This window comes from Grammomys surdaster, unplaced genomic scaffold (assembly GCF_004785775.1).
Source record: "Grammomys surdaster isolate TR1022 unplaced genomic scaffold, NIH_TR_1.0 126118, whole genome shotgun sequence".
NCBI lineage: Eukaryota > Metazoa > Chordata > Mammalia > Rodentia > Muridae > Grammomys > Grammomys surdaster.
Genome location: NW_021620926.1, coordinates 6,259,121 through 6,284,676, shown reverse-complemented (window position 1 = coordinate 6,284,676; position 25,556 = coordinate 6,259,121). Strand labels below are relative to the sequence as shown.

The 25,556-nt window shown below is 43.2% G+C and overlaps 1 protein-coding gene across 1 annotated transcript in view; it reads right to left on the bottom strand.

The window, feature by feature from the left end:
* The window catches only part of Mrps6 (mitochondrial ribosomal protein S6), a 56,417-nt gene that overhangs the window by 4,545 nt on the left and 26,316 nt on the right, over positions 1-25,556 (bottom strand). Inside the window, exon 3 of the mRNA XM_028756329.1 lies at positions 7,772-7,911. Coding sequence (XP_028612162.1) covers positions 7,772-7,911 — 140 coding nt within the window. The remainder of the gene's footprint in view (positions 1-7,771; positions 7,912-25,556) is intronic.

The window sequence follows — 25,556 nt, the reverse complement described above, 5'->3', positions numbered from 1 at the left end:
ACTTTGATAAAATACAAGAAAAGGTGCTTAAAGTCAAGCAGTAAGATACAACTTAAAACCAGAGAATTGGCCCTCAAAGCTCACCCACAGTCAGGCCCTCCCTAAACGTTCCCACAGCACCAACTTGACACTTGGTATTCAAATACAGGAGCCTCTGTGGGACATTTCTCATTCAGGACAGCACAGCACTTGAATGGCTTCTTGGGGCTGTAATGTCTTTACTCACTGAGTAGGTAACTGCTTGTGATGGCTATGGGGGCTAAGCACCAACCTCCCCACACTCTCCAAGGCTTAATTCCATTTATTTTGACCCAACACATACACACAAACTAAAGGATTGTAATCACTCAATTTACAAACTGCTCATTTGTTCTACCCCAAATCATGATTACTAACCTTAAGTAAGGTTAGGAAGCAGAGTCTAGAACGTTCAGTGGGAACTATCTCAAATCATCTCCTCCATGCTAACGGCCAGTATCTTTTACTTCTTCATTTCATTTCGGCTACTTGGTGGCAGGTGGAATGCTTTAATCCCCAACATTTCTTTCTTCCTATTTCCATTCGTTCTTTTACTCAGTATTTATCAAAATATTCTTCCAAACCACATTCCTGCTACACAGGGTTGACAGCAGTGTCTTCTGAACATACCCACTCTCTCTGAGAGGCCTTGGTTTGCTTGTTTGTTTACTTTGCTTTGTGTCTCTTGCTTTTGTCCATGCACACACAGCCTTGTGCTGATGGGGGACCAGGAGGGACTGATTCTGTCCCGACATCCTGGCCAGTAATGCATCAGCACTACTGACAGCCCTATGACACCCCAAGCCTCCCTCGCTAAGTTCTAAGTTCTACTCTTCCTACATCCAGAGTCAACTTATTAAACACCAGTTCTGAGACGACCTTGGTTTTAGCTGCAGTAAACAGTAGGCAGTGCTTTCTTCCACTCAACTGCCTTACAGATTTCTCAAGCACACCTATAGGCAAAAACTCTTGACAGTATAAGAGAAAGTATGATGACAGATGCTGACAGCCGACTCCACCATCTTGCAGTCAATGGCTACAGTCTTCCTGCTCCCTGCTCACCAAACCACCTAAACTCACAAGCAACGCTTCCACAGTAGTCTTCGGTAAGAGCAAAAGGAACGCCCAGGACGGAAGCACAGATCAGATGTTCCAGAACCTCCCAATGCAGACCTTCAAAAGAAGGGTCTTAAACATCTTAATTTCCAAAATGCCTCTACGTCTCTTCAACATCTTCTGAGGGAAAGGGTGGAGGGCAGGAGAGACCTTGTGTGTCAGCTGAGGAAAAGGAAGATGAGGACACAAAGTGAGTGTTGGTCTGGGCCCAGCACCCTCTTCTAGAGTATGGACGGCTTCCTACACAGTCTCTCTCAACCTCACAATTCAATGCCAGGAAGAACAGAGACTCAGGAGGCTTCTATGGTATCCTTGGGTCACCCGCTGCAGTGTACCTGCAGCGAGGATCACACAGATCAGGCCTGTCCACTTCCAGACACACGTGAAGCTGCTGACAACTTCGGGACCAAAAAAGTTACAGAATTATAGTCTGTAACTGATATAGGAAAACACAGCGCAATCCCTTCATTTGAAGAAATGACAATGAGACAGGGAACTGGTCTACTTTCCCACAGTGCACCATGGAAGCCAGGGCCCTAGACTGCAGGCCCAGATACACCTCGTCTCTTGATACACAGCACTGGCACTCTGGAGGCTTCTCAAGGATAACTACAAGCTTGGAGGTCTTCAGAATCGGCTGCTTCTTGGCTCCTGGGAGCTTCATTGCTATCAAACCCTGTGACCTTTACCCTTTAACTCACTTCCACCAATCTTCCAATCCACTGGCAACCCAACCCAAACAAGAGCTCTGGCCAAACTGCAAGTGGGTTTGTGCCCACAACCACAGCATGTGACTGTCATTTCAAGCTTATCACTTTGCTGATCTGTGCCTGGGGCTCATGTGGGCAAAGACTGTTTCTACTCCCCTGGCTCCTCGTTACACCATGGAAATTTCCATGAAAAGGAAACACCCAACAGAGAAGGGGGAAGGTAGCTCAGAGATGGGCAGATATACTGTATTCACCTCTCCTTGAAAGCCAAACCACCACCACCACCATCTCCTCTTCCTCCTCCTCCTCGAGGTCCAGGCATACTCAATCTGTGTGTTTGAGTGGCCCAGTCTATCCACATGGCTTCTCACACACAAAAAAGAGCTGCAAGGGCCCTGGTTCCTTCCACAGTATCCTTTTGTTTCTTAACTACTTATCTAAATAAACTTAGGCAAATATTCATTGCAGACAAACCTCAGAAGGCTGAAGCAACCAGATGCACAGGCTTCAGCCTCTTAGAACAGTCCTCTGGCCAATTAACATTTAAAGTCACCAAGGTTTGGTGCAAGAAGTCCAGGCTGTTACAACTTCCATAAGACCCCACACTTCCAGGCTACTACTGTGCACACCCAAATATGGGCCCCAGACAGCAGAACACTGAGAGAGACCACGCCCAGCCCCCAGTTACAGCTGTGCCTCCTACACCACTGGAGAATGGAGAGTTTTAGAAGGCGGCTGCTGTCTTTCTCCTAACAGTCTAGGAAGACATAAAGCCAAGACCTGTGCTGAGGGCAGCTCTGCTATCAGCTCCCTACAAGCTCCTGCAGGCTCCACAGCCAGATCCAGAGAGGGAGAGATGAATAAAAGAGAGACTAGGGTCTCCACGGAAATCGAACTGTACCTCATTCACTTTCAGGACTGCAGGCCCACAATAGAACAACTGTTGGGTTCAGCAACTTAAGCAGAAACAAAGCGCAGAAGGTCTTGGTGTGTGGACCCTCTCTCATCTCCATCCACGTCACTGGGAGTTCCTCACTTAGGGCAGAACCACTTACAACTATGATTCCCCTCAGCCGCCCGACAGGCCTGAAAAAGGACATCCCAATAAAACAGTAACAGGAAAACACTCCAATTAGTTTCCACTCCCATTTTTATTTTAACCACTAACTGAACCAGTAAGTGGACAGATCATTTTGGGGAAAAAAATCAGTGTGATAATGGAAAAGTCTAATTACAGTACACAAACCAGCCTTTTTAAGCACATGCTGTACACAGAGAAAACAGCACACAGCAGGCAACCAGATGGGGCAAGCAGTCCTATGGCAGCCTGGAACACAGAGCCCAGCAGTGTTCACATTTAAAGCTCTGTTTTCTGCATGTGGTTCTAACTACACAGACCTGTCACCTGCTTCCACAGAGGTGGAAGGAAGTGAGGCACTCACTGTCTCCAAGCTCGAGAGGCGGGGCCGACTGGTTCACAATACTAGAGTACATCTCATTACAGATGTTCAAACCAGAGGGCAGTGAGCTGCTTCTGCACAAAATGGTCTGGGGTGGCATCTCACCCGCCTCTGAATTTAAGAGGCTTTAACACCACCAAACTCTCCACTACAAGGGCCAGGGCTCCAGAGATATGAAAAGGCCCAGAAAATGGCTTCATGGGGCAGGGCATGACCAATACTGGGAACAATGCTCCCAAGCCGGCTCCCTGCACAGTAGTCCTCTCCCAGGGAACCAGCTTCCAGATCTGCCACTCCTTGAAAAGCTGGCCCTCGCCCTTCAGCATCTCAAGGTCAGAATCTGGCACAAGGCTATGTCACTGCCCAGGGCTGAGCCCCCAGCCCCACTGCTAGGGGTGTGAGGGAAAGAAACGTGTGCTAGTAGTGTACTTAGATATAAAGGCCATATTCTTTCAAACTCCACTTGTCTGAACCCCACAAAAAGAGCTCGCTTAAACTGGAGTTATGTTCTTTGTCACTGTCCCTCTCAGACATCCTCCACTTCCCAGTGGCACACAGTGGAATTTTCCACTGAAGTGCTCAGTGGCTCCCAGGGGGTGGGGGAGTTGAGAGAGGTGGGAGGACTCTGCAGCACCAGAGCATCTTGGAACCCGTTTGTTTGAAGACAAGAGTCGATCTGTGTGGATGCCTGTTCCTAGACTGTCTTGGTTAAACCTTTCTGGTCTTAGACTCCACAGAGACAGTGGATTATTCACCTTAATGCCAAAGGCTGCCTACAGACAAACCCCATTTCTTTTTCTACCTATCTGTTGGCTCTCATGCATTTAAAAATAAGTAATTCTACAAATCTTGGGGAAAATGTCACTTAAAAGAAACCTTCAAGGATACAGCACACCCCCCCCAATCCCCCCACCCCCCTACCCCCGCTGAAACAGGCTGCAGAACAACTACACACAAAAATGGAGCCACAGCACAGGCCTTGACTTGATGCTGGCAAGAAAACATAAGAACACAGAAATGTTAATAGGAAAACTACAGAAGAGACTCAATCTCCTCTAGAGAGGGCGCCAGCGCTCTTGGAGTAAGTAAGCTGCAGACACTCTTGGGAGCAGTCAGTAAAATTCCACTCATTCACCAAAGAGCTGGTTATTCTGATCACTGTACTCAGCTGTAAATAGAAGGGCATCTTGCACATAGCCAGTAGAGCTTTGCCATAAGCATATACCCAAATTTAAGGCCAGAACTCCGTTCATAGCTAAAGAGTTCTTATGGACATGGAAGTGAGCCCAGTCTCCTGGTCAGTCGCAGGCCACCTGAGGCACACAAGTTAGGCACTGAGATATCACGGTCCTTCTGCTGTCCTCTCTCTAGCACCTAGTGCAAAGAGCTTCAAATGGCGTGCAGCCCTGGCTGCTGTGTCTGCTGTAGGGCAGCACTAGGCCTCAGGAAGATGCTCCTTCTGCAACGTGTGACAACAAGGGACACCCACAAAGGTACCCTCTCCACCAAACAGACAGGTTTGAGGTGAGTCTGTGGAGGCACACGGAGAGAGCGTGCAGAGGCCTGAGTGGGAGCAGAGCAGATTCAGAGGGAAGAGTACTTGCCTGCTCCTCTAAGACCAGCAGCTCTATGTTGTACTCCAATGGCCTCCAGCCACTGCCTGTGACAACAGGAGGTCACTGACACTGAGGCTTCCATCTGGAAAGCTGATCCAGGAGACCAAAGGATCCCAACCACTCCCACTGGGCCCAAGAGGCACAAGGACCTGCTCAAGCCTGCTCTGCTACAAGGTCATAATCTGGCAGCTGACTTGTAACATGGCTGCCTTTAGGAACACAGAAAAATCATATACACAACAGCTCCAGGTGTCTGAGACCTTGTCTTCATCCTTGTCTTCATCCCATTTGAAGCCAGGTAGAACACAGGAACACTTTTAGTAAGTTTTACCTAAGCCTCAGCTGAGCATGAACAACCCCCAACTACACAAGCCTTGGGGACAGTGAGTATTTGATCTGTAGACTGGCCTGGGAATTTACCATCAAGGTGTTGTGGTGAGCAAGCAAGTTCCCAGTAACAGATCTGAAGGACAGTCTCCAGAACATGCCTGCTTCTCAAACACATGACCAAATTAGTATGTCCAATAATTGATATTCTTTTTGGCATAAAATGGTTATAGACAATATCAAAAATATTCTCAAAGTGTACCTTCCTCATCTGGGGAGACAGTCCAGCTAACCCTCCAAATGAAATCTTTGCCCACCTAAGCATTTCTCTCTTACTCGCTTCTTTTAGCCTCCTTGGCCTCTGGGCAGCAAGGGGCCAACTGGGGAAGGATCTGAGAGAACGGAAGTGCACTGCTCTGTCCTACAGAGAAGCAGCCATGTGGCAGACTGTCTGACCTGTATCTGGCACTCCTCCTGCAGTGAGAGCATCTTTATTCAAACTCCCCTTGCTGCTACCTAACTAGCACAAGTACCAAGACATCCAATCAACTGAAAACTGTGACTCCTGCAACCCTGACAAGGCCAAACACCATCCAAGACCTGTGGATGCCTTCGCCTGTAATACAGGGCATGGCAGCGAATAAACGTGGCCCCTGGAGGACATATAGGCCTATTTAATTAATGACACACACTGTTCTAGACACACACTGACTCCTGCACACAGAATCTGTGCCTTAGCCAAACTCTGAGGACATGTCACAACCTTTAGGGCTTCTGAGATGAACCAAATCTTTAAATGCTAAACATGTCATTGACAAGCCCATCTTGTTTCTGAGCCATTTTCAGTGCACTTTCTGTGGCATATCATGGGTGTAACACCTTGATTACTGACAATACATACATGCTATCTGTCAAATGGAGAAAACGCCAACTCCAGGGAAGGCTAGGCTTAATGACTCTGAAGAATCCAACTAGCTAAAACTCCCTAAGGCAGGCAATAAGAAACCTCAGGTAATTCTAAATATACTAGACCTCAGACTCATTTAACAAAAAAAAAGCCTGGAAGACATTCATTACTATACAGAAGTAAAGTGCCATGCTTGGGCCAGCAACATGGCTCAGGAGGTGGGACAGCGTGCATACAATCTTGACCACTTTAGTTCACTTCCTAGATCATACAAGGTAGCAAGAGAGATCCAACTGTCAAGAGTTGTCCTCTGACTTCCACACATGCTCTGTGGCCTGCACAGGCCTGCACTCTTATACACACACAGTCACATAAAACAGACAAGCACTTCTTACTGAAGAGCTCCCCACACTGATATGTCAATGTGTCTATAGAGAGAAAGGTCATATAAGGCCCCCATAGGAACTGATGTCATACACCCAATGTTTGTTTGTTCCACATCTCTGTAAATTAGTATTCAGATAGAGCACTTTGGAAACAGGACCTTCAAGAGAGAAATGCAGACAATGACTGTTCTCAGCAGCACAAGCCTAAAACCTGAGGTCTTCCTCGTGGTGCCTGCTCACAGAGCACACATGGAATGAACTGCAAAGCCCCTCCTTTGCTCTCTCTCTCTCTCTCTGTCTGTCTCTGTCTCTCTCTGTCTCTCTCTGTGTCTCTGTCTCTCTCTCTGTCTCTCTCTGTGTCTCTGTCTCTCTCTCTGTCTCTCTCTGTCTCTCTCATCTCTGTGTCTGTGTCTCTGTGTCTCTGTCTCTCTCTCTGTCTCTCTCTGTGTCTCTGTCTCTCTCTCTCTGTGTCTCTCTGCCCCCCACTCCCGTTGTCTCTCATATGCACACACTCCATCCTTGTTGTTATGACTGTGGAAGAAGCCCAGCACTGGCACCTGGCACTTTCTGTTTCCTAGCAACACTCAGGCAATCTGGCAAGGCCCTCACAAGAAGCTGAACACAAAACAAGGCAAGGCAATGACAGTGTCTGCAACATGTGAACTCCTGGACCACCCGAGTGCACTGCACACACCGTGAAACCACAGGAATAAGGCAGCGCCCTGATGCACTGTACTGATGCTGGGTCCAAGACAACTCAAACGTGAGACCTGAAGTCAATACTTGAGAACGTCCAGGGACGCTGGTGACTGCACAAGGCACAGAGTACTGAGTGAGAAGCCTGGACAGAACACACCTTCAGAAAACTGAGCGCTGTGTAGAGTGACCAGATTTCTCTCTGTGCAGCTGGCTCTGGCTCTAGGCCAAAGAAACCTACTTTGCCTATGTATGTGTAACCTGAGGTATTCTGAAGGCAACCGTTCTGAAGCTGAAAACAGAGCTTCCCCAGCAGGAGCCTGTAAGCCGTCACTTTGTTCATGGCTTTCTGTTCTGACCCACCTGGTCTGGTCAGTGTAACATCCCACTCTGAGACACAACATTGCTTTGTAAGTGGTACCTGAAGGACACTCAGCATACCTGGGATCTGATGGCAGTGGCACTGTGACAATTTCTAAGATGCTTAGTGTTCTTTCCCAAGCCCACACTGAACCCATCTCATGGAGAACCTTACCCTCCACGGCTGTGCTTCTGGCTGTGACTGGAGATCCTGTATGGGAGCACACGCTCACCCAGGTTTTCCAAGTTCCTCACTATGGCTCCTCGGTCCATCAGGGATTCTAGTGTACGTTTCAAAGCAGCAGCAGTCTCTGGCTGTTTGATGTTTTCATTTTTAAAGAGAAAAAGAAAAAGAAGTCACAATCAATATGAAAATTGGAATGATGAAGTCCATACTGCTAGGAGTCTCTGAATAAAAGCAAGTGAACTGGTTTTAGCTAACATAAACAAAATGCAATAGAGCGAACGGCATCTAAAATGTAAGAAGCTCACAGATACAAAGGAAGGAGTTCAGGGGCAGCGCAGCTCCGTGGAACTGGGAGGCAGAACTAACAAACGGCTTCTCTTAGGAGCTTCAGCATGCTCAACCAGAGCCAATCTCTGTCCCTTCTTCTATATTATGACTCTAATAGAAACCCCAGGAGATCACCTATGGGCAGGGCACCTGACTAATGTACCAGCATCAGCTAAGGGGGAAAGGGATTGACTAAGAGCCAAAGGGAAATTGGCAGATTGTAATCAAAAGAGCAAAGGGTCCAACCTACAGCTTCACGGAGCTAACAATCTAATAGAGTTTAACAGAGACACACGTAGGGGGCAGACAACAGAAACAGACAATGGTCTGGACACAGACGTGTGCATGTGGGTGGCCTCACTGGCCAGACAGTCTAGCCAAACTCTGAGCACAGGTCTGATGAGAGACCAATTCTCAAAAATGAAGGTGGCAAGTAAGACTGAGAAGATACCTGAAGCAAACCCATGTTCTACACCCACCCCTACAGGCACAGGTAAGTACACACACAAATGTGCGCGCACACACACATGGGGGTGCACCCTCCCACACATAAAAGTGCACATACCATAAAAACACAAAGATAAATTCTTCTTAAAAAAGGATTTATCATATCTGTCAAAAAAGAAAACAGCTCCCTAACAGGAAGGCAGCCTAAAACAAAGCACATTCTTTAACTTTGTGTCAAAATCAAGGCCTGAGCTGCATGAGCAGACTTACTTGTTTTGCTGTTAATTTCAAATTAGTCAGTAGTTTAAAGAGGGCTGGTGAGACTGCTCAGTGGCTAACAGCACTCAGTACCCAACCTGAGCTTAATCTCTGGGACGCACACGGTAGATGGAAAGGCCTGGCTCACACAAGTTGCCCTCTCAGTACACACTGTGGAAAGTGAGCCTACAGTCATGCACATGAAATAGATGCAATTTTTAAAAAGAAACTGTAAGAGAGGGCTGCAGGGATGGCTCGGCGGTTAAGAGCACTGACTGCTCTTCCAGTGGTCCTGAGTTCAATTCCCAGCATCCACATGGTGGCTCACAACCATCTGTAAAGGGATCTGATACTCTCTTCTGGTGTGTCTAAAGAGAGCGACAGTGTAGTCACATGCATAAAATAAATAAATAAATCTTAGAAGAAAAGGAAAAAGAGAAAAGAAACTATAAGAGAAACAAAAGATTTTTGGCTATTAAGTTTGCTCAATTTCTTTTTAATATATCTTACCTCAAAATAAAGCAGACTCCCAAAGACAGGGCCTCAAACTTTGTTTTGGCAAATTAAGTTTTAAGGGAACACAGCCAGTTCATGCATTTGAAGTGTTTATGGCTGTTTGTGCTTAAAGCCGATTTGTAGTTACAACAGAGACCAGATGGCCCCAAACCTGATAATTACTATGTAGCCAACCTCTGTTCTACACTGTGAAGGAATGAAGAAGCCAGCAGGGCCTCAGTCCATTCACCCTAAAAGGCATCACAAATCACAGCCTAGCCAGTGACTTCCCAGCAGACAGGTCAGCAGGCTGATGAACACTGTCAGCCTCCACTTGCCATAGGCTCAGAACCAATTCCATAACTCACTCCTCTACTGACCTATCCCTAACTTCATTCACATCTTGTAACATATGGTCTTGTATGGTGCTGAAGAATCCACAACTGGTAAAAAGGTCGGTGCCTATCTGGATTTATGTTAATGTAGCATTCTGCCCTACAGTAGAGCTTCAAGCAACAGCAGCGTTTGTCTGTGCCAACACCCCTACACCTGAAGCCCCAAATCCAAAACTAAACTTGATTACCCAAACACCTAACTCTTGGCCAGTTAACCAGAAGTCTAGCTGATTAACACTGAACAGTCAACTAGCATATCTCGGATGTTCAGTGTACTACATGTGCTGAAAAACCTGACAACCAACAATCACCTTGCTATGGCAGAGTACAGAAAGGAACTGCTCATGGTGGTCAGCTGCATTCTGGGCATTACAAGGACTCCTGGCAACACCTGAGCTCACTGTCGGAGCCACAAGATCTGGCTGGAAATGACCACAGTAGTCCTGTTACACAGCACTCTCTCACTCACTCACACAAAACTTAATATTTCACCTTTAATTCTCCTGAAACTCTCAACTCAAAAGTGTGTATTATTTTTGGCTTGTTTTTTATTTTGAGACAAGAGCTTACTCTGTAGCCTAGGCTAGTTTAGAACTTACTAGGTAGCCCCAGCTGGCCTCACATTTTTGGCAATTCTCTGCCTCAGCTTCCCAACTGCTGGGAATACAGAAATAAGGCCCCATGCCTGGCAAGTGTGCTGACTTCTAAGCCTGCAGTTGAGCTGTATGTACTTTATAATAGTAAGAGACACAACAGGTCTTGTCTATTTAATGTACTCACCATATCTTCTCTCATTTTTTCTCACAGTTCTAAGCTTTATCTGATGATAGATGCTAACTATATCTTGAAATGTTTACTGGCCATCTGCGTTTGTACCTTTGAAAACTGTTCAGTTTATTGGCTCACTTGCTGATTACAAAATTGGGGGTCTGGTGTTTAATTTCTGTAGTTCTTTATATATTCTAAACATTAGACTCATCTGACACATAGCTGTTAAGAGATCTTCTCTCATTCTGTAGCCTGTCTTTGTACTATGTTGAGAGTTCCTATCCTTTTCAATTTCATAGAATCCCACTTGCAAATTCTTGGGTTTACTTCCTGTGCTGTTAAGAGTCTTTTTTCCAGAAAGTTCTTGCCTGTGCCTGTATTCTGAAGTGCTTTACCTAATGTCCCCCTCAACATCTTGTGTTTTATATTAAGGTCTTTTATCCACTTTGAATTGATTTTTGTGCAAGATTCAAGACAGGGATCTGATTTCATTCTTTTGCATGCTGGATAACCAGCTTTCCCAGGTAAAATTTTTTGAAGAAGTTACCACTTTTCCAGTATGTTTTTCACACCTGTGTCAACAATTAGGCTTCTGTAACCACGTGGGCTCATTCCTAGGTTCTCCATTCAGTCCCACAGGGTGTACACATCTGTGCCCATGCCTGAAGCATGCTGCCTTCGTCACTATGGTTCTGTAGTATAATTCTGTCTCAGGTCTTGCGGTACTTCCAGAACTGTGCTTTCTCTTAGGACTGACTTGGCTAGATAGGATATTTTATCTTCCATGTGGATTTTAGAATTTTTTTCTCCTAGTTGTATGTATTTGACTTTGTTAGGGGCTGCACTGAACCTATAGCCTGCTCTCAGTAACATCCCCAGTTTTTGCCACATTAACCCTGTTGATCTATGGGCATAGAAAAATCTGCCATCTTCTACCATTGCTTTCAATTTCTTTCTTTGGTGTCTTTCAAGTTAAATCTATGTAGCTTGCTTATTCCTACAGTTTTTGTTGTTATTGTTATGTATGAAGAACGGGTACTTTCCTAGCAAGTTCACTATTGGTACAGAGATACCACTGATTCTGTACCCTGATACTTTCCTAAAGTACACATCAGCTCTCAAAGTTTTCTGGACTGCACAGAGTGCCTTACATATAGGATCACATCATGCACAAACAGGTCAGTGTGATATGTCCTACTGTAGTCTTTTAATTTTCTGCTCTTTCCTGTTGCTCTGGGTAAGAGGTCAAGTCCTACATCAGAGAAAATCTGTCTCATTTCAGCGTGTGTAAGAAGCACTCTGCTTTTCTCCTGTTAGTACGTTGTCGGCGATGCACTCAAAGCACAGTCTACCATGCTGATGATGCTCTTATGTTTCTCATTTGCCCACAACTGCCAAAACTTTGGTTTTGCCTTTTTTGCATCAGCATAAATTCACATATGTACCGTCCTATAACCTTGGAATGAAACCAACTTGGTAGTGATGTGTTTTTTTTTTTCTTGAAGTGTTCTTGAATTCAGTTTGCAAATGTTTTGTTGAAAATTTTTACATTGATGTTCATCAGAGAAAATGCTCTGCAGTTTTTCTCTTTTCTGCCCCTATGTGGTGTTGGCATCAGGGTAAAACTGGCTTCACAGAATGAGTACTTTCACTTTCTATTCTGTAGAACAGGTTGAGAAGTACTGCTATTGGTCTACCTTAAAAGTTAGATGGATAGCTCCATGGGGCACTGAGAAGAACACGCTTTTCTTATCTGTTGGATAGACCGGTCTACAAACATCTGTTAATTCCAACTGTTCTACAATATGATTTACCTCTTGTTTGTTGACTGAGTTTTGAAGACCTGTATGAAAGTAAGAGTGGAGTATTAAAGTCTCCTGTCATTACTGTAACAGAGCCTTTAGTGTTTGTTTCAAGAAACTGGAAGCCCACAATTAAGCACGTCAATATTTACAACTGTTCTGTCAGAAGTGGTTTCTCTCTTCTGACTAGTTCTGGTATGAGATTAGCTATGTCAGCTTCTTTCCAACCTCCATTTTCTGGGTAAGTTGGCTTTTATCCTTTGACTTACTTTTCTGATATCTCTGCCAGTCAAGTGTGTTTAAGGCAATGGATAGATAGTTGGCTCTTATTTTCTAACCCAGTTAGTCAGCATCTTTTAATTGGTGAGTTGATGCTATTTCCATTTAAAGTCACTATTGAGGGACTTTGACTGCAGTAACAAATACAATGCTTTGACAATTGTCCTAGTAAATGCAACAAACTAAAGACAGTATTTGATTAAATTCTGGAAGATTCATAGTACAGGCATACCAAATGGTCACTCTGCAAAACTTAAAATTATTTACAGTATGCAGTAGCAGTTCTGGGGAAAGCACCCACCAACCTTCACCGTGCCACTTGAACACAATTTACAAGGAGTGAGCTATAAAAGAGAAGGTCTGTGTTGTGTCCACACCATTGCTAAAAGCAATGGAGCAGCACAGATTCTCAGGAGTGTGCCAAACTCCCTAGTACCAGAAATGGAAGTCAAGACTTTTGAAACTGTCATTTGGAGGGAATTAGGGAACAAACCAAATCCTACTTCTCATGGCTCAAAATATTTGTCTGGAAACATTGTTTTCAAGTTTCTTTCCACAGTCAAGTATGTCCAAGTTGCTCACTATGAAATCTACCCCCCAAGAGACAGACAGAGGTATGAAGCAGACTCCTTCTGCTAAAGCATGCTACAGGGAGGGAGACAGTCACTGACAAGTGGCTGAGGAAAGCACAGGCAGCTCATATGAGAAGAAACATGGACAGAGCTCAGAGGAAGAGACAGCCACTGTTAAGTGGCAGTAGAGAAGGCAAAGCTCAGTCAGCTCCTGAAACAGAATCAGCTGAAGTGCTCAGAGCAGGCTTGGCTCTGGACGCCAGCGAGCAGAGCAGGAGAGCAGCGAGACGGGCGAGCTACAATGTGGAGCCATCAGTTGTTGAAACTGAGTTGTTTCCTCCTCCCAGCACTGTTCTGTCTATGGTTTCAGTTTCTTCAGAACTTACCTACAATGCAGGTAAAAATGTAAGCTTTCTTTCTGGAGAGCCACCCAGCAGTATTCATTAGCTTAATCCATCTTACCAACACCTAGATATTATTACCCTTTGTGCTAGGAACACAAAAGCCATCTTCCACACTCTCTGCAGAGTGGCTAAGCTTCTCAGTTATCCACTTAGCTGCTTCAGTTAGTAACTACCTCCCTCTTGCTGTTTGCATCCATTACTAACTTCCGTTGGTCTCTAGTCTCTGGTAATCAGTCTGCTCTCTACCTCTGTGGGGCTGACTTATTTAGCTTCTTCACAAGTAAGCTCCTGTAGTCTTGTCCTCCTGTGCCTGCTTATGGCATGCAATATACCCTTCAGACTCATTCTCTCTGGTACAGGTAACATGAGTATTTCACTATGTATTTCTGCATGTTCTCGATCATCCACTCAGCCTCTGATGGACTCACAGAAGATTCTGTGCCTTGTCTGTAGTGAACACTGCTGTGACACATGGGGGGGGGGGGGGTTTCTCTGAAATACATTGATTTCTTCCATCAGACTCAGCCCAAGAGTAGGGTTATTGTGTCACATGGAGGTTCTGCTTAGTGTTTCTTCATTTACTATTTATGTGCGCTCTCTCTCTCTCTCTCTCTCTCTCTCTCTCTTTCTCTCTCTCTTTCTCTCTCTCTCTCTCTCTCTGTGTGTGTGTGTGTGTGTGTGTGTGTGTGTGTGTGTGTGTGTGACATGTAGGCATGTGTGGACAACCTTACAGCATCAGTTCTCTCCTACCTTTACATGGGTACTAGGATCCCACTCGGGTCCCCGGCTCACCTAGGCCACCTTTACCTTCTGAGACATCTTGAAAACCCCAAAGGCTTTTTCACCTTATTGTAATGAACTCACGAAGGTAAATGTCATACTGCTAAGTTAAGGCAGCCACTTAAACAAACTCTTGCCCAGTCCACACTCTACGTATCTCAATAAACTTCTACAGTCAGGACGGCCTTCTGAAGGACGGAGCTTCACTCAGGACTTTTGCACTTTCACTTACATTTGTATTCACTTACCCACCATGAAATGATACAATCATTAGAAGTATAACTAGAAAAACAACTAGCTCTAGATTCTCTTCCATGCCTGTCTCTTTGCCTGTGTTCTATCCTTCCTTAACATGTTACCTTCCCTTGGTCCTTTCTACATTACACTGTACCCACTTACAGTTGTCTATCTATATGCATATATATACATGTGCACGTCATAGACTAGGATATGCATGAGGGAGAACACAGGTCTTTCTTTTGGGGTCTGGGTAGCCTCATTTAGACACGGAGATCTTTTCTGTGTCTAATTTAAGGAGTAAATCATCTTTTCCTTGTGGTAATACTACAGCCCTCCCTGAGAGCAATATGAACAGCAGTCCCAGCAGGTGGCTTCGACTTCTTCACCAGGAAACCAGACCAAAACTCAGGTGCCCATGTTTACTATTCTAAGAACATTTCACAAATCCAGGATCTTCTTCTGTCTTCCCCATCCCCTTCCAGATGAATAAAGGATGGGAGACGACAGGCAGAAGTCCTGGTTACTATGGCAGCAAGTAACTGAAATACCACAGCTCCCAAAATAGGTGGTGAGAGCAGGGGTCAGGTGGAGACTGCTGAGGAGCGGGCTTGTTGATTGCTGTCTCTGTGCACTACTTAGTCCCCTCCTTTACCGCCTGCTTCAACCTCTTCACACAGAAAGGACAGCACTGAGTGCCAGAGATGCTACAGAAGGTTTGAAGCAACAAAGAATTTTGACAGCAAAGACAAAGGTTCATAGGGAAATTCTAGTTAGGTTCTGTGTATCTTCTAAATGTCAGGGCAATGTTTAGAAAAATATCAATTAGAAGACTGTAATAAGTGTTCTTTACTTTTTTTTTTTTAAACTGAGACTATGAAATCAGAAACAGGGTTTGGCACATCCTGCTGAACAGAACACAAAAGCCCCGTCAGCCAGACCACAGCAGAGGTACTGAAGCCCAAGCAATGGACAAAGGTACTTAATTTATTCTTCTACCATAAAAAACAGAGCAGACACACAAAGGTCAGAAAAGCACCTGTTTTGAAAAACAAAAATTTTAGAAATAAAGTTGTCCCTTGAGATTCAGCTATTTATGAGAAGTGTTTCTTTCCCCAATAATCCTGTGAGCATTCTAGTAGTGCAATCATTTGGAAGTATCTTCTCCTAAGCCAAACTCTTCCAGTCCACATCTTACCCTCACATCCCTGCAGATGAGCAGAAGCTGGTACTTAGTATGGGCTCAACACAAATCTGATGAATGCATAAGTCAGAGAGCCAAGAAGTGACAACTGCTTACTATTTGATCCAACTGTTAAGGAGGAAGGGATTAAATAGTCAGAAACCATAAGAAATAACAAAGAAAATCTTTGCTGAAAATCCTAATTTTTGAAAGAAAAAAATGCGCCATAAACCAAAAGCACATCCTTACTCAAAACCAGAGACAGGGAACAAGAGTGAGAAATGACTGAGGTGGGGCTAGGACGGCAAAGAGGGTGGTCAGTTAGTCACTGTGCTTTAGATTTCCAGAGCATCTTGAGATAGGATAAAACAACAAACCGTATTAGATGCTCAGATCCCAAAGCATGCAGGGAATTTAGACCTACAACAATCCAAAGACTGAAAATCTATAAAAACAGAATTAGCAAACCCTAAGTTTTACACACCTTTTTGCACGACTATAGGGACCCTACCACAGTGTAACAGTGAGACTTTCACTGGGACTGGAGGGCAACAAGTCAAAGAGCAGCAGTCTCCATTTGTTGCACATACTTTTCTCTGTGGTGTGTATGTGTGCACGCGCCTGTGTCCATTGCGCAGGGACGTGTGCACACACCTGTGTCCATGTGTGCAGGGACATGTGTTACTTCTTTCTCATCTCTGCCAGCTAAACATTAACAGTGTCAGATCTGGAGTACAAAAGCCAAGTGAGAGATTTGTGAAAAATAAGCCACATCTGCCTACAAGGATGACGGTGGTAAACCATCTTCACAGGGTTCTTGGCCCATGTCTTCAATCCCAGAACTCAAGCTGAAAGACTGAGTTCAAGGCTACTCTGCACTACTTCACAGGTCCTGTCTAAAAAAAAACAAACAAACAAACAAAGATGACAACAGATGTGAAATTTGTGTCCTGAGCTGTACACCTGCTAAGGACAAGTATATCTCCCAGGTTGCAGTGTAAGAACTGCAAGGTTGTACTGTCCTTGCATTTTATGCTAAAGATAGTTGGAATAGGGCCACTGTGGGATAACTGATCCACTCATGGTTAGAGGTTTACCATAGGAGCAGCTCTGTCATACTCTGACTTCATTACTGCCTGATGCCCTGTTGATGTTATAACTCAACAAGGTCCTCCTCAACATGCTGGACTGGGAGGTGGCACTGAGGGATGCTAGCACCATGTTTTTGAAATTCCCAGTTACCACAACCATGACTCAAAGGAACTTCTATTCTTCACAAATTATTGTCTCTGTTACTTTGCTATAACAGCAGAAAACAAATGAAGACAATGTTCCAGAAAATGGACTACATCACATCACATTTTAAAATTTATTAGTACATTTATTTCAGTAATTTCAGATAGAACTTTGAGTGAAACCCTGAGTAATGGGATCTTTAGATAAAACTCCCTAGAAACAAGGACTTTCTGGGAGTGGAATGAACATTACTAGGGCAAGGAGACTGACAGTATTCTATAGCTGATGGATGGGGAGGAAGGGGGGGTGCGGGTGGATGGATGTGTCTTCTTCCCAATGAAAGACAATTATTTTCAAAAATGCATTTGAAGTCCCCAAATCCATATCCCTAGCAGTTTTAAAAACCATCTGCAGACATCCACGTATGTAAGGTGGTGAAAACCAAAGGTCACTCACCTGCTGCACACATTCCCAGCAGAAGCAGAACAAGGCCATGCCCCACACTGGGTTGGCTCATTCCATAGACAAGTGTCCATCTTGTAGGCTACTTAGCACCACGTTGATGTGGGGCTCTTTGTTGCGGCTTGCTTTTTGTACATGTATGGTTTCATAGATGATAATACTGTTTAAAAAAACAAAAGACACCTAAGTGTGATGATGATGTAGTGTGCGGCCGGGAAGCAGTGGGCCTCCAGGAACATGTTAGTTGCACAGCACATGGGTGTGACTTATAATGCTGTTGGCCTCAAGCTGAGTCCTAACACACCTGCTATATACTACATGTGTATACTACATGTGGTGTCTTAAGCAGAAACAGGTAAAATAAAGATTATCATTGACAAAAATGGGTTCACAGGAACCTGGCCAAGGGGAATTAGTATTTACCACAGTATTCAAAAACAATTTGCAGAATCTAGTGAAAAACTGTACTCACTCACCACACTATATCTGTGCTGTTTTGTGTACTAAGCAGGTCAAGTATCATAATAAAATGGTTTGATAGGTAGGATTTACTACCTTTGAAACATCAAGTCTTCATAGTTCTATATAAGTAGAATTGTAAATGCCCGCTATGCTGTTGGTGGAATATTCTTTTAGGGAAGAATTCTTTTAGGGCAACCGCTCTAAAATTTCACCCTTCAAAGGCTAAACACAGGAAAAGATACCAAGACACACTTGGATATCTGAAGAGTCAATGCTAGTATCTAGTCTCAAGAAAACACACTAAGGCTTCTAAGAAGACCTTTTCAGCTTTACTAGAGCATGCATGACAAAACACACACACACATATGCGCACACATACATATACACACAAAGTATACAACACAATACACTGATGCACATTCTAGGGTAAAGTCCTGAAAAACCGGAGAGGAAAGAGATAGCCACAGGAGTAGCTGGGAAACCTACAGTAAGGAGGATCAGCCTCTGAAACAGGGGTTAAGTCAGAGAGGAAGACTCAAAGAATTGGTGGCTGCCAAGACGCACGTGCAGGAGGAGTCTTTGGAGTGGACTCATCAGAGGTAGGAGACACAAGTCTGCTCCAAGTAGGGTGTCATGCCAAAAAGGCTAAGAACCAAAACGCAGTGTTCTCAGAATGGTGGCTCACCACATTCCTCTTCTCTGAGGGGCTGCTGAAAACAGAGCTCAGAACCTCACACTACGGTAGTGCTCAAGAGTTACATCTCTAGCCACACCCTTCACTTCAAAACTTTCTGCAGTCAATCTGGCTTTTTCTAAAGACGCTGAAGGATTTCCCCTAAGAAGGAAGCCATGGAGGCTGAATACTGAAGCTGACAAAAAGTTGCCCACAGAGCATTTTTGCTGTTGTTCACCTTATAAACCATAAGCAGATAGCCAACAATCTGCACACAGCTGAGAAAACATGAACAGAAAAAAAGCTGACTTGGAGTAAGTGACACAGAAGCTCTGTCCGGGGTTCCAGTAGATCCAGGAAATGAGGAGAAGGGCTGTCACAAGATGAGGCCCAAAAGAGCTCATAAAATGAAACCTGATAAAAGTTACTTAAGCTTGTTTCTCCACAGAATTAGCTGGGAGATACAGATTAGAAACACCTCTGAGCAGAGGGAAAAGACTGAGAAAATTAAGTGTAGCAACCCAAGCAAGCACTGGAAGGGCCAAAGAGAGCAGAGCCCCACCCACTTCCCCAGGGCTGTGTTGCCACACTCAATGAGTTCACCTGGGGCCAGAGACTTTCAGCAAAGCTTTTAATTATGAAGTTTTAGAACACGAGGCATACAAGCCAGGAAAAAAATCCTATTAGGTTCCCAAATTTCCACTATTTTCTAGCTTCTAGTTTTCCAACTTAGAATTCTATATTCAGTTACTAAATATGCCATTAAAAAGCCTTTTAATTTTAAAGAGTTTAAAGTTAAATGTAACAAGAGGGTTAATATTATCAGGGTTAATATTATCAATCACTGGAGTTCAAATTCCCAGAACCCCTGTAAAAGCTGGGCTGGCACTGTGGCCATCTGTAATTCAAACATTGGACTGGAAGCAGAGACAGGAGATCCCAAGGACAAGATGGCTAACTATAGCTAGCAAGCTCAAACAATTGAGGAAGATACTGAATATAAACACACACACATACACCCCACTACCATCTCTGCTGCCGCCGCTGCCGCCACCGCCACCACCACACACACACACACACACACACACACACACACACACACAGATACATTAAAAAGAATTGAAGTCAGTAGATGTAGATGATGCCCTATCTATCACAGGGTGAGATGCGCCATTGTCTGCAGTGAGCGAGCATACGCAGACCATTTTCTACCAAATGATTGACCCAACTGGGATAGAGAAAGAACACGATGAACCTAGTACACTCTGGTATACCAGAAATAGATACTTCAAACACTGACAGAGCCATGTCAAAAGAACACAAAAACTTAGCTAAATCTGGAAGCACATCAACGACAACAGTGGCCTATGACTTATTGAGTAAATTAATCCAGAGTCCACACTGTTGAGGAAAATAGCCATTTTGTACTGTCGGTTACAACTTAAACAAAAATGTTAAGAGGATGCTCAAAACAATGGGCTCCAGTCTGATGGAGACTAGTAAGTGCTTTCATAGCCTTAAATTATCTCACAAACTATCAAAAGAAAAAAATAACTTGACAGTGGAGATATAAAGATACTACCTTGACCAAGTATCAAGATTAATTTCAACCATAATGGGATAACACAACAGACCACTAATGTAAGTTCAGAGAACATACTACTATTATGTTGTATTCCCTCCCCAAATGTACACTCTAGATCTAATCATTGGGAAATAAAATGATTCCAAGTTGTGAGGCATTCACATTAACTGATCTCAAACATGGGAGTGGGGAACAAGAATTTGTCCCAGATTAAGGAAAACAAAAGGCACAAAGCTAAATGCAACACCAGACCTCTATAAGACTTCTCTTTAATAGTGCTAATCAGCAACATCTGAAGTCTTTGGACTCAAACCACTCAATGCTACTTTCTGGCTTTTTACACTAACTATGATTAATTGACCTTGCTGTAAAAAGGCGTCAAGAACTAAAGGGAGCATGTGAGCGAGCAGCTGTGCATCTGCACGGAAAGGTGGCAGGAGCAGCTTCCGGGAGGGAAACATTCCCATACTCCCTTATCTTCTCGAAACTTTCCTGTAACTTGATGTGATTTTGAAATTATAAAGGAAAAATCTAAGAATATTCTTATTCCATGTTTTATATATAAGCAACCTTAGCCACTATCTGTGTCATTGTTCACAATGGTTAATGTCTCAATACCAGCATGGGGGATTCCTGAAAACACTCAAGAGCCAACCAAGTCAGCAAGAACTTAAGTAGGTATGACTTGTTCAACTGAGACACAGAACACGGAGTCTGGGACAGATACTCACACTGAGGCACAGGGGTGTAAATTTTTCATTTTATTCAAAGTTGGTACAGAAGTTCTAACATGTCCATAAAATAATTACTACACTTCAGTTACAGGACAAAATACCACAGAAAGAAACAGACTTTGCAAGAAATATATTCATCTTAAAATTTCAAATACTTCTGAAGGCTAATGCAGCAGCTGGCAAAACAACACGAGTACACAAAGAACAGAGTGTTTGTAGTCAGCGATGAAAACCAACAGCTCTTTTAGCAGATTTGCTTCGGGTTTTTTTCCCCATTTTTAAACAACAGCAACACTTAACACAGTAAACCAAGATCATACATGTCTTACAGTTTTAAATATCAGTTGTATACAGTATAGGCAAGTTAAAATTGTCACGGATAATTAACAATTTTAAATCTACAGTTTTAATTGTTTTCCTTTCAAGATGGAAGTAACCTGGCTTACACCAAAATCTACTTTCTTTGAAACTAAAGCCTTACACAATGAAATGGACCTGATTAGTGGAATTTGAAAACAAAAGAGTCTGAGGACAACAGAGAGTAAACTGGAAATAATTAAAAATTAACTGATAACAAATTAGTGTTAATCTATTCTATTATAACCAGACTTGGTCTACAACAACACCAGACTAGAATAATACATGAATATAATACGCAGACCAGTATACTGACTGGTGTCTTAGTCAGAAGTCTGAAAAAAGCTTTTGCAGGCAGTACACTGGGGAAATATTTCTCAACACAGACATTGTTTTAAATGCATTAATACTTACATATCAAAATTATTTAGATAAAAACAGCAGTATTCTGCTGACATTTGGCTTTAAAATAAAGGAATGAATGAAGCAACTTCACAGGATATTATTAGAAAAGGAATTGTTTTCTTCTTGAAGAAGACTACTAACTTTTGCACAGCAACTATTTTTGATATTCATCTTGTCAAAAAAGGAAAAGAACAAAAACTACAACAAAGCAAAGCAGAAAAGCCTAAGAGTTCACATGGTGATCAGCAACGGTTCTAGACAAAGAAAGGCAGCCAAGCGAGGGCAGGGCAGCCCCTGCTGGGTCTGAACGCTGCAGGCCCTCGAGACAAGGGCAGTGGGGGAAGGCTCCACACCATTATCCCACACTACCACAGTTTGTCGCTATTAAAGAAAAAATAAAGCTTTTACATCTTACTAACCCCACAGACAAGTCCATTGGCAAAAGACTCAGTGATCTGTTTGCCACTCAAAAGTCTGAGATCTCACAGTGAAATTAGGAAATTATACATATTTACACTGCTATAACTACATTTCACTTAGTCTAACTGAAGCAGTTTTCCATGAAATGAAAAACATTTCTGCCAAAGAAATTTTAACAAGTATTTCATAAAGTTGAAATAAGCTCTTAAAGGTACAGAATACACAGTCTTTAGGCCTAAAAGGTTAACTGCTCTACACTATCACATATTGCTAAGCCAAGGACATTCCTCAAACTGGTGCTGTGTCCTATATTCCTCACACACTCCTCCCCTCAGCTCCCATCCCCACACTGCAACCTCAAGGGTACCTGCTGTAAAATTCTGTTATGGGTACACATGCCTAGTTTTCTGCTGGAGGGAAAAGTCTTTCCATCAGTGTTCATGTGAACTCTTCTAAGACATATCACATACCAAGACCCACCTCTCTCCCTCCCTCCCTTTCTCTCTCTCTCTTTCTCTCTCCCCCTCTCCCCCCCACCCCCGCCCCAAGCAACACTAGTCTATGCCATCTAAGATCTTTGCTAGAGGTTACCAAGCCTCTCCCTAAGAAAAGTATCCAAACAGAGGAGGCACTCTCTTTTCTGAGAGCTGTATCTTAAAATGCAGACAGAAGTCACCGGCTCATTCTCACTCCTGGTAAACTTGGGACTATTTGGAGATAAGGAAAACAAGGGGGAAGGCGATGCTGAGTGGGAAGAAATGCCATCTTCACTTCTGCGTGAACACCTACAGCTTTCCAGTCATCGAGTCTAGGAGTTAACGGAACAGACTAAAAAGTTTTAGTGCCACTGTAAAAAGCAGTGTCATGTTGAATCTGTCCAGAAATAGTTTAATGTTCAGAACACAGAGATTCAACTCTACTAAAAAGTATAGCCAGGCACATAAAGAAAACAAAGGTAACGTCACCTCGTATAAACTACATAAATCAATATAATACTTGCACTATTTAATGTGAATATTTTCATGTCTTTAAACCACTGTTGACAAGTTATATTTCTTCTAGACGAGATTTTTTTAACTGTTCAAATGACTACAACTTACAAAGCTGTCACCTGCTATGTCTACCAGAAACCTGATTCTCTCTGTTTCAGCTTCAGATTGTGTATCTGTAGCCAGGCCTCATTTTCCCTCATAACCCTCAAATATAACCAATTGCTCTCTCCATCCAAGCCACACAGACAGAGTGATTACCTCACCGAGGACTGGGCTGTGACAGCAAGCTGACCACCTTGGCTTTCTGTGCTGTGGCCTTCCTAACAACTCTGGATGAAGACTCGGTGGGTTTATGACTGGCACTTGTGGGTTAGTAAGAATGCTATTAAGTTTTGTGCTTTTCACAAGTGGAAACACACACTTGTGAACACAGTTTTGTGCTTTCTATGGACCTTTAGGCTCCCCTAACACATGGAAATATGAACTCTTGTTCCTCAGATGTCTTTAACAAACCTATATTGAAGTTACAATAGATACAAATTTATAATGTAATTTTAAATTTTAATCATAGATATAAAAGCAAATAAAGATGAATAAATAACATTAAGCTACAATACAGATCCTCAACTGCCTTGTCTCCTTGAACCAAAAGACTGCATAAAAGTATATAAATATGTACTTTGTACTAGTCTCCTTCACTAGTTACAATAAAAGTTTAAAAACAGAGAAAGCTTACTTACAAGAAATAGACAAGTGGGAACTAGTATATCAATACTGGCAAGCAGAAGGCACCACCCAGACACAAATCTCAAAACTTGATTATACTACAAAACATCTCATATACCAGCATCTGCCATTTGAAGATTTCAATGAACCCAATTTGTCTCCATTTTACACACGCACACGCACACACGCACGCACGCACGCAAGCACGCACGCACGCACGTTACTAATGACATTCTATTTTCAGAAGCCTAAGCTATACTGATAAATTGAACATTAAATGTATGTTATTTATATACAAATTTATATATCTAGCAGCACTAGGAAAGTAGGGTGAATTCATCTATTTATGCTGTGGCTATACTGTCAACTTGAGTTGTCAGGAAAATCACTAGCATTTCACCAGACACCTACTGCCTGGGAGTGAAACAGGGCAGGGGAGGAGTGGCAGCACGGAGCTCCATTCCCGGCACAGAGGAAGCAGATCGTCTGCCGCACATGCAGGACACACTGCTGAAGAGAAAAGACACACAGCACATCTCTTCTTTGCTTCTGAGCAAAAGGCTACAGGCCAACAGCTTCTGGTTGCCAGAACATGCCAGAAAAATGAGTGGCTTATACTTAGACTAAACCTTACCATTTATAAAGGAGTGGAGACAGAAATATGAATGATCAATTACACAACATTGTTACAAGACCACTCAGTAGTAAAGTCTTATTGCCAGCACAGGAGAGTGAGAACTTTTAACTGAAACCCATGACTAAGTGTAAGGCTTGGCACTAGTGATGTTCCTACATAGAACCTCCGCTCACTTCACTGCTAGGAGTCAAAGCAGCTAGCTGAGCAGCTACAGGGTGCATGACAGCGTAACAGGACAGTACCAAATCAAGAGATGGTCTTGCCTGTCACTGCTTAGGCACCCACCTTGTATCTTAACAGTACAAGTGTTTCGCTTTATAGCAACTAAATCAAACCTTTACCCTCACGGCAAAAAAGATCATTCTTTCTGAACCATGTGTCACCATCATCTCAAAAGGACTTCTGTGAAAACTCACTATTGACCAAAACACTAGTTCTTCTATTATTAACCAATATAAATCTGAGAAAATTATTCTAAAAACATTTATTCTCAATACCATTTTTAACTACTGTAGGTTTAATAGGTTTAAAAGTTAACTGTTTAACTCATTATTTGGTTATAAGTCCTCAATACTAGGGCAAAGAAAGACTTCGGTATATCAAGACAGTATGTGAGATAAACCAAGCGCTATACAACAGATCAGAAAATACTGAAATAAAGAGCAGGCTACAGAGCAATGAAGACAAGAAAACCAGAAGAGTGCCTGGAAACTCTTCTTAGGAGATGAGCAAGTCTGCAGATAATGAAGCCTAAAAGCTTCATTTTACTAAACTTTTAATACTAGGTATTAGCCACTTTAGCCTCTATTCTTTAGCCTCTATTTGTTAACAAATCTATTCTTCCTGCTTAACATTAAACTAGGAGTTAGCAGGCTGGACCTTACTTCCTAGAGAGGGGCTTATGCCAGCTGACAGCCCAGATGCCTCAAGTTCTGGAATTTAAAGAATGTGACTGTCTACCTTTACAGTTTTGTTTTGTTTCATTGTATGTACACTGTGTTCTGCCTCCATGGATGTCTGTGTGAGGGTGTTAGATCCTTTGAAACTGGAATTACAGACAGTTATGAACTACCATGTGGGTTCTGGGAACTGAACCCAGGTCCTTGAGAAGAGCAGTACTCTTAACCAATGAGCCAT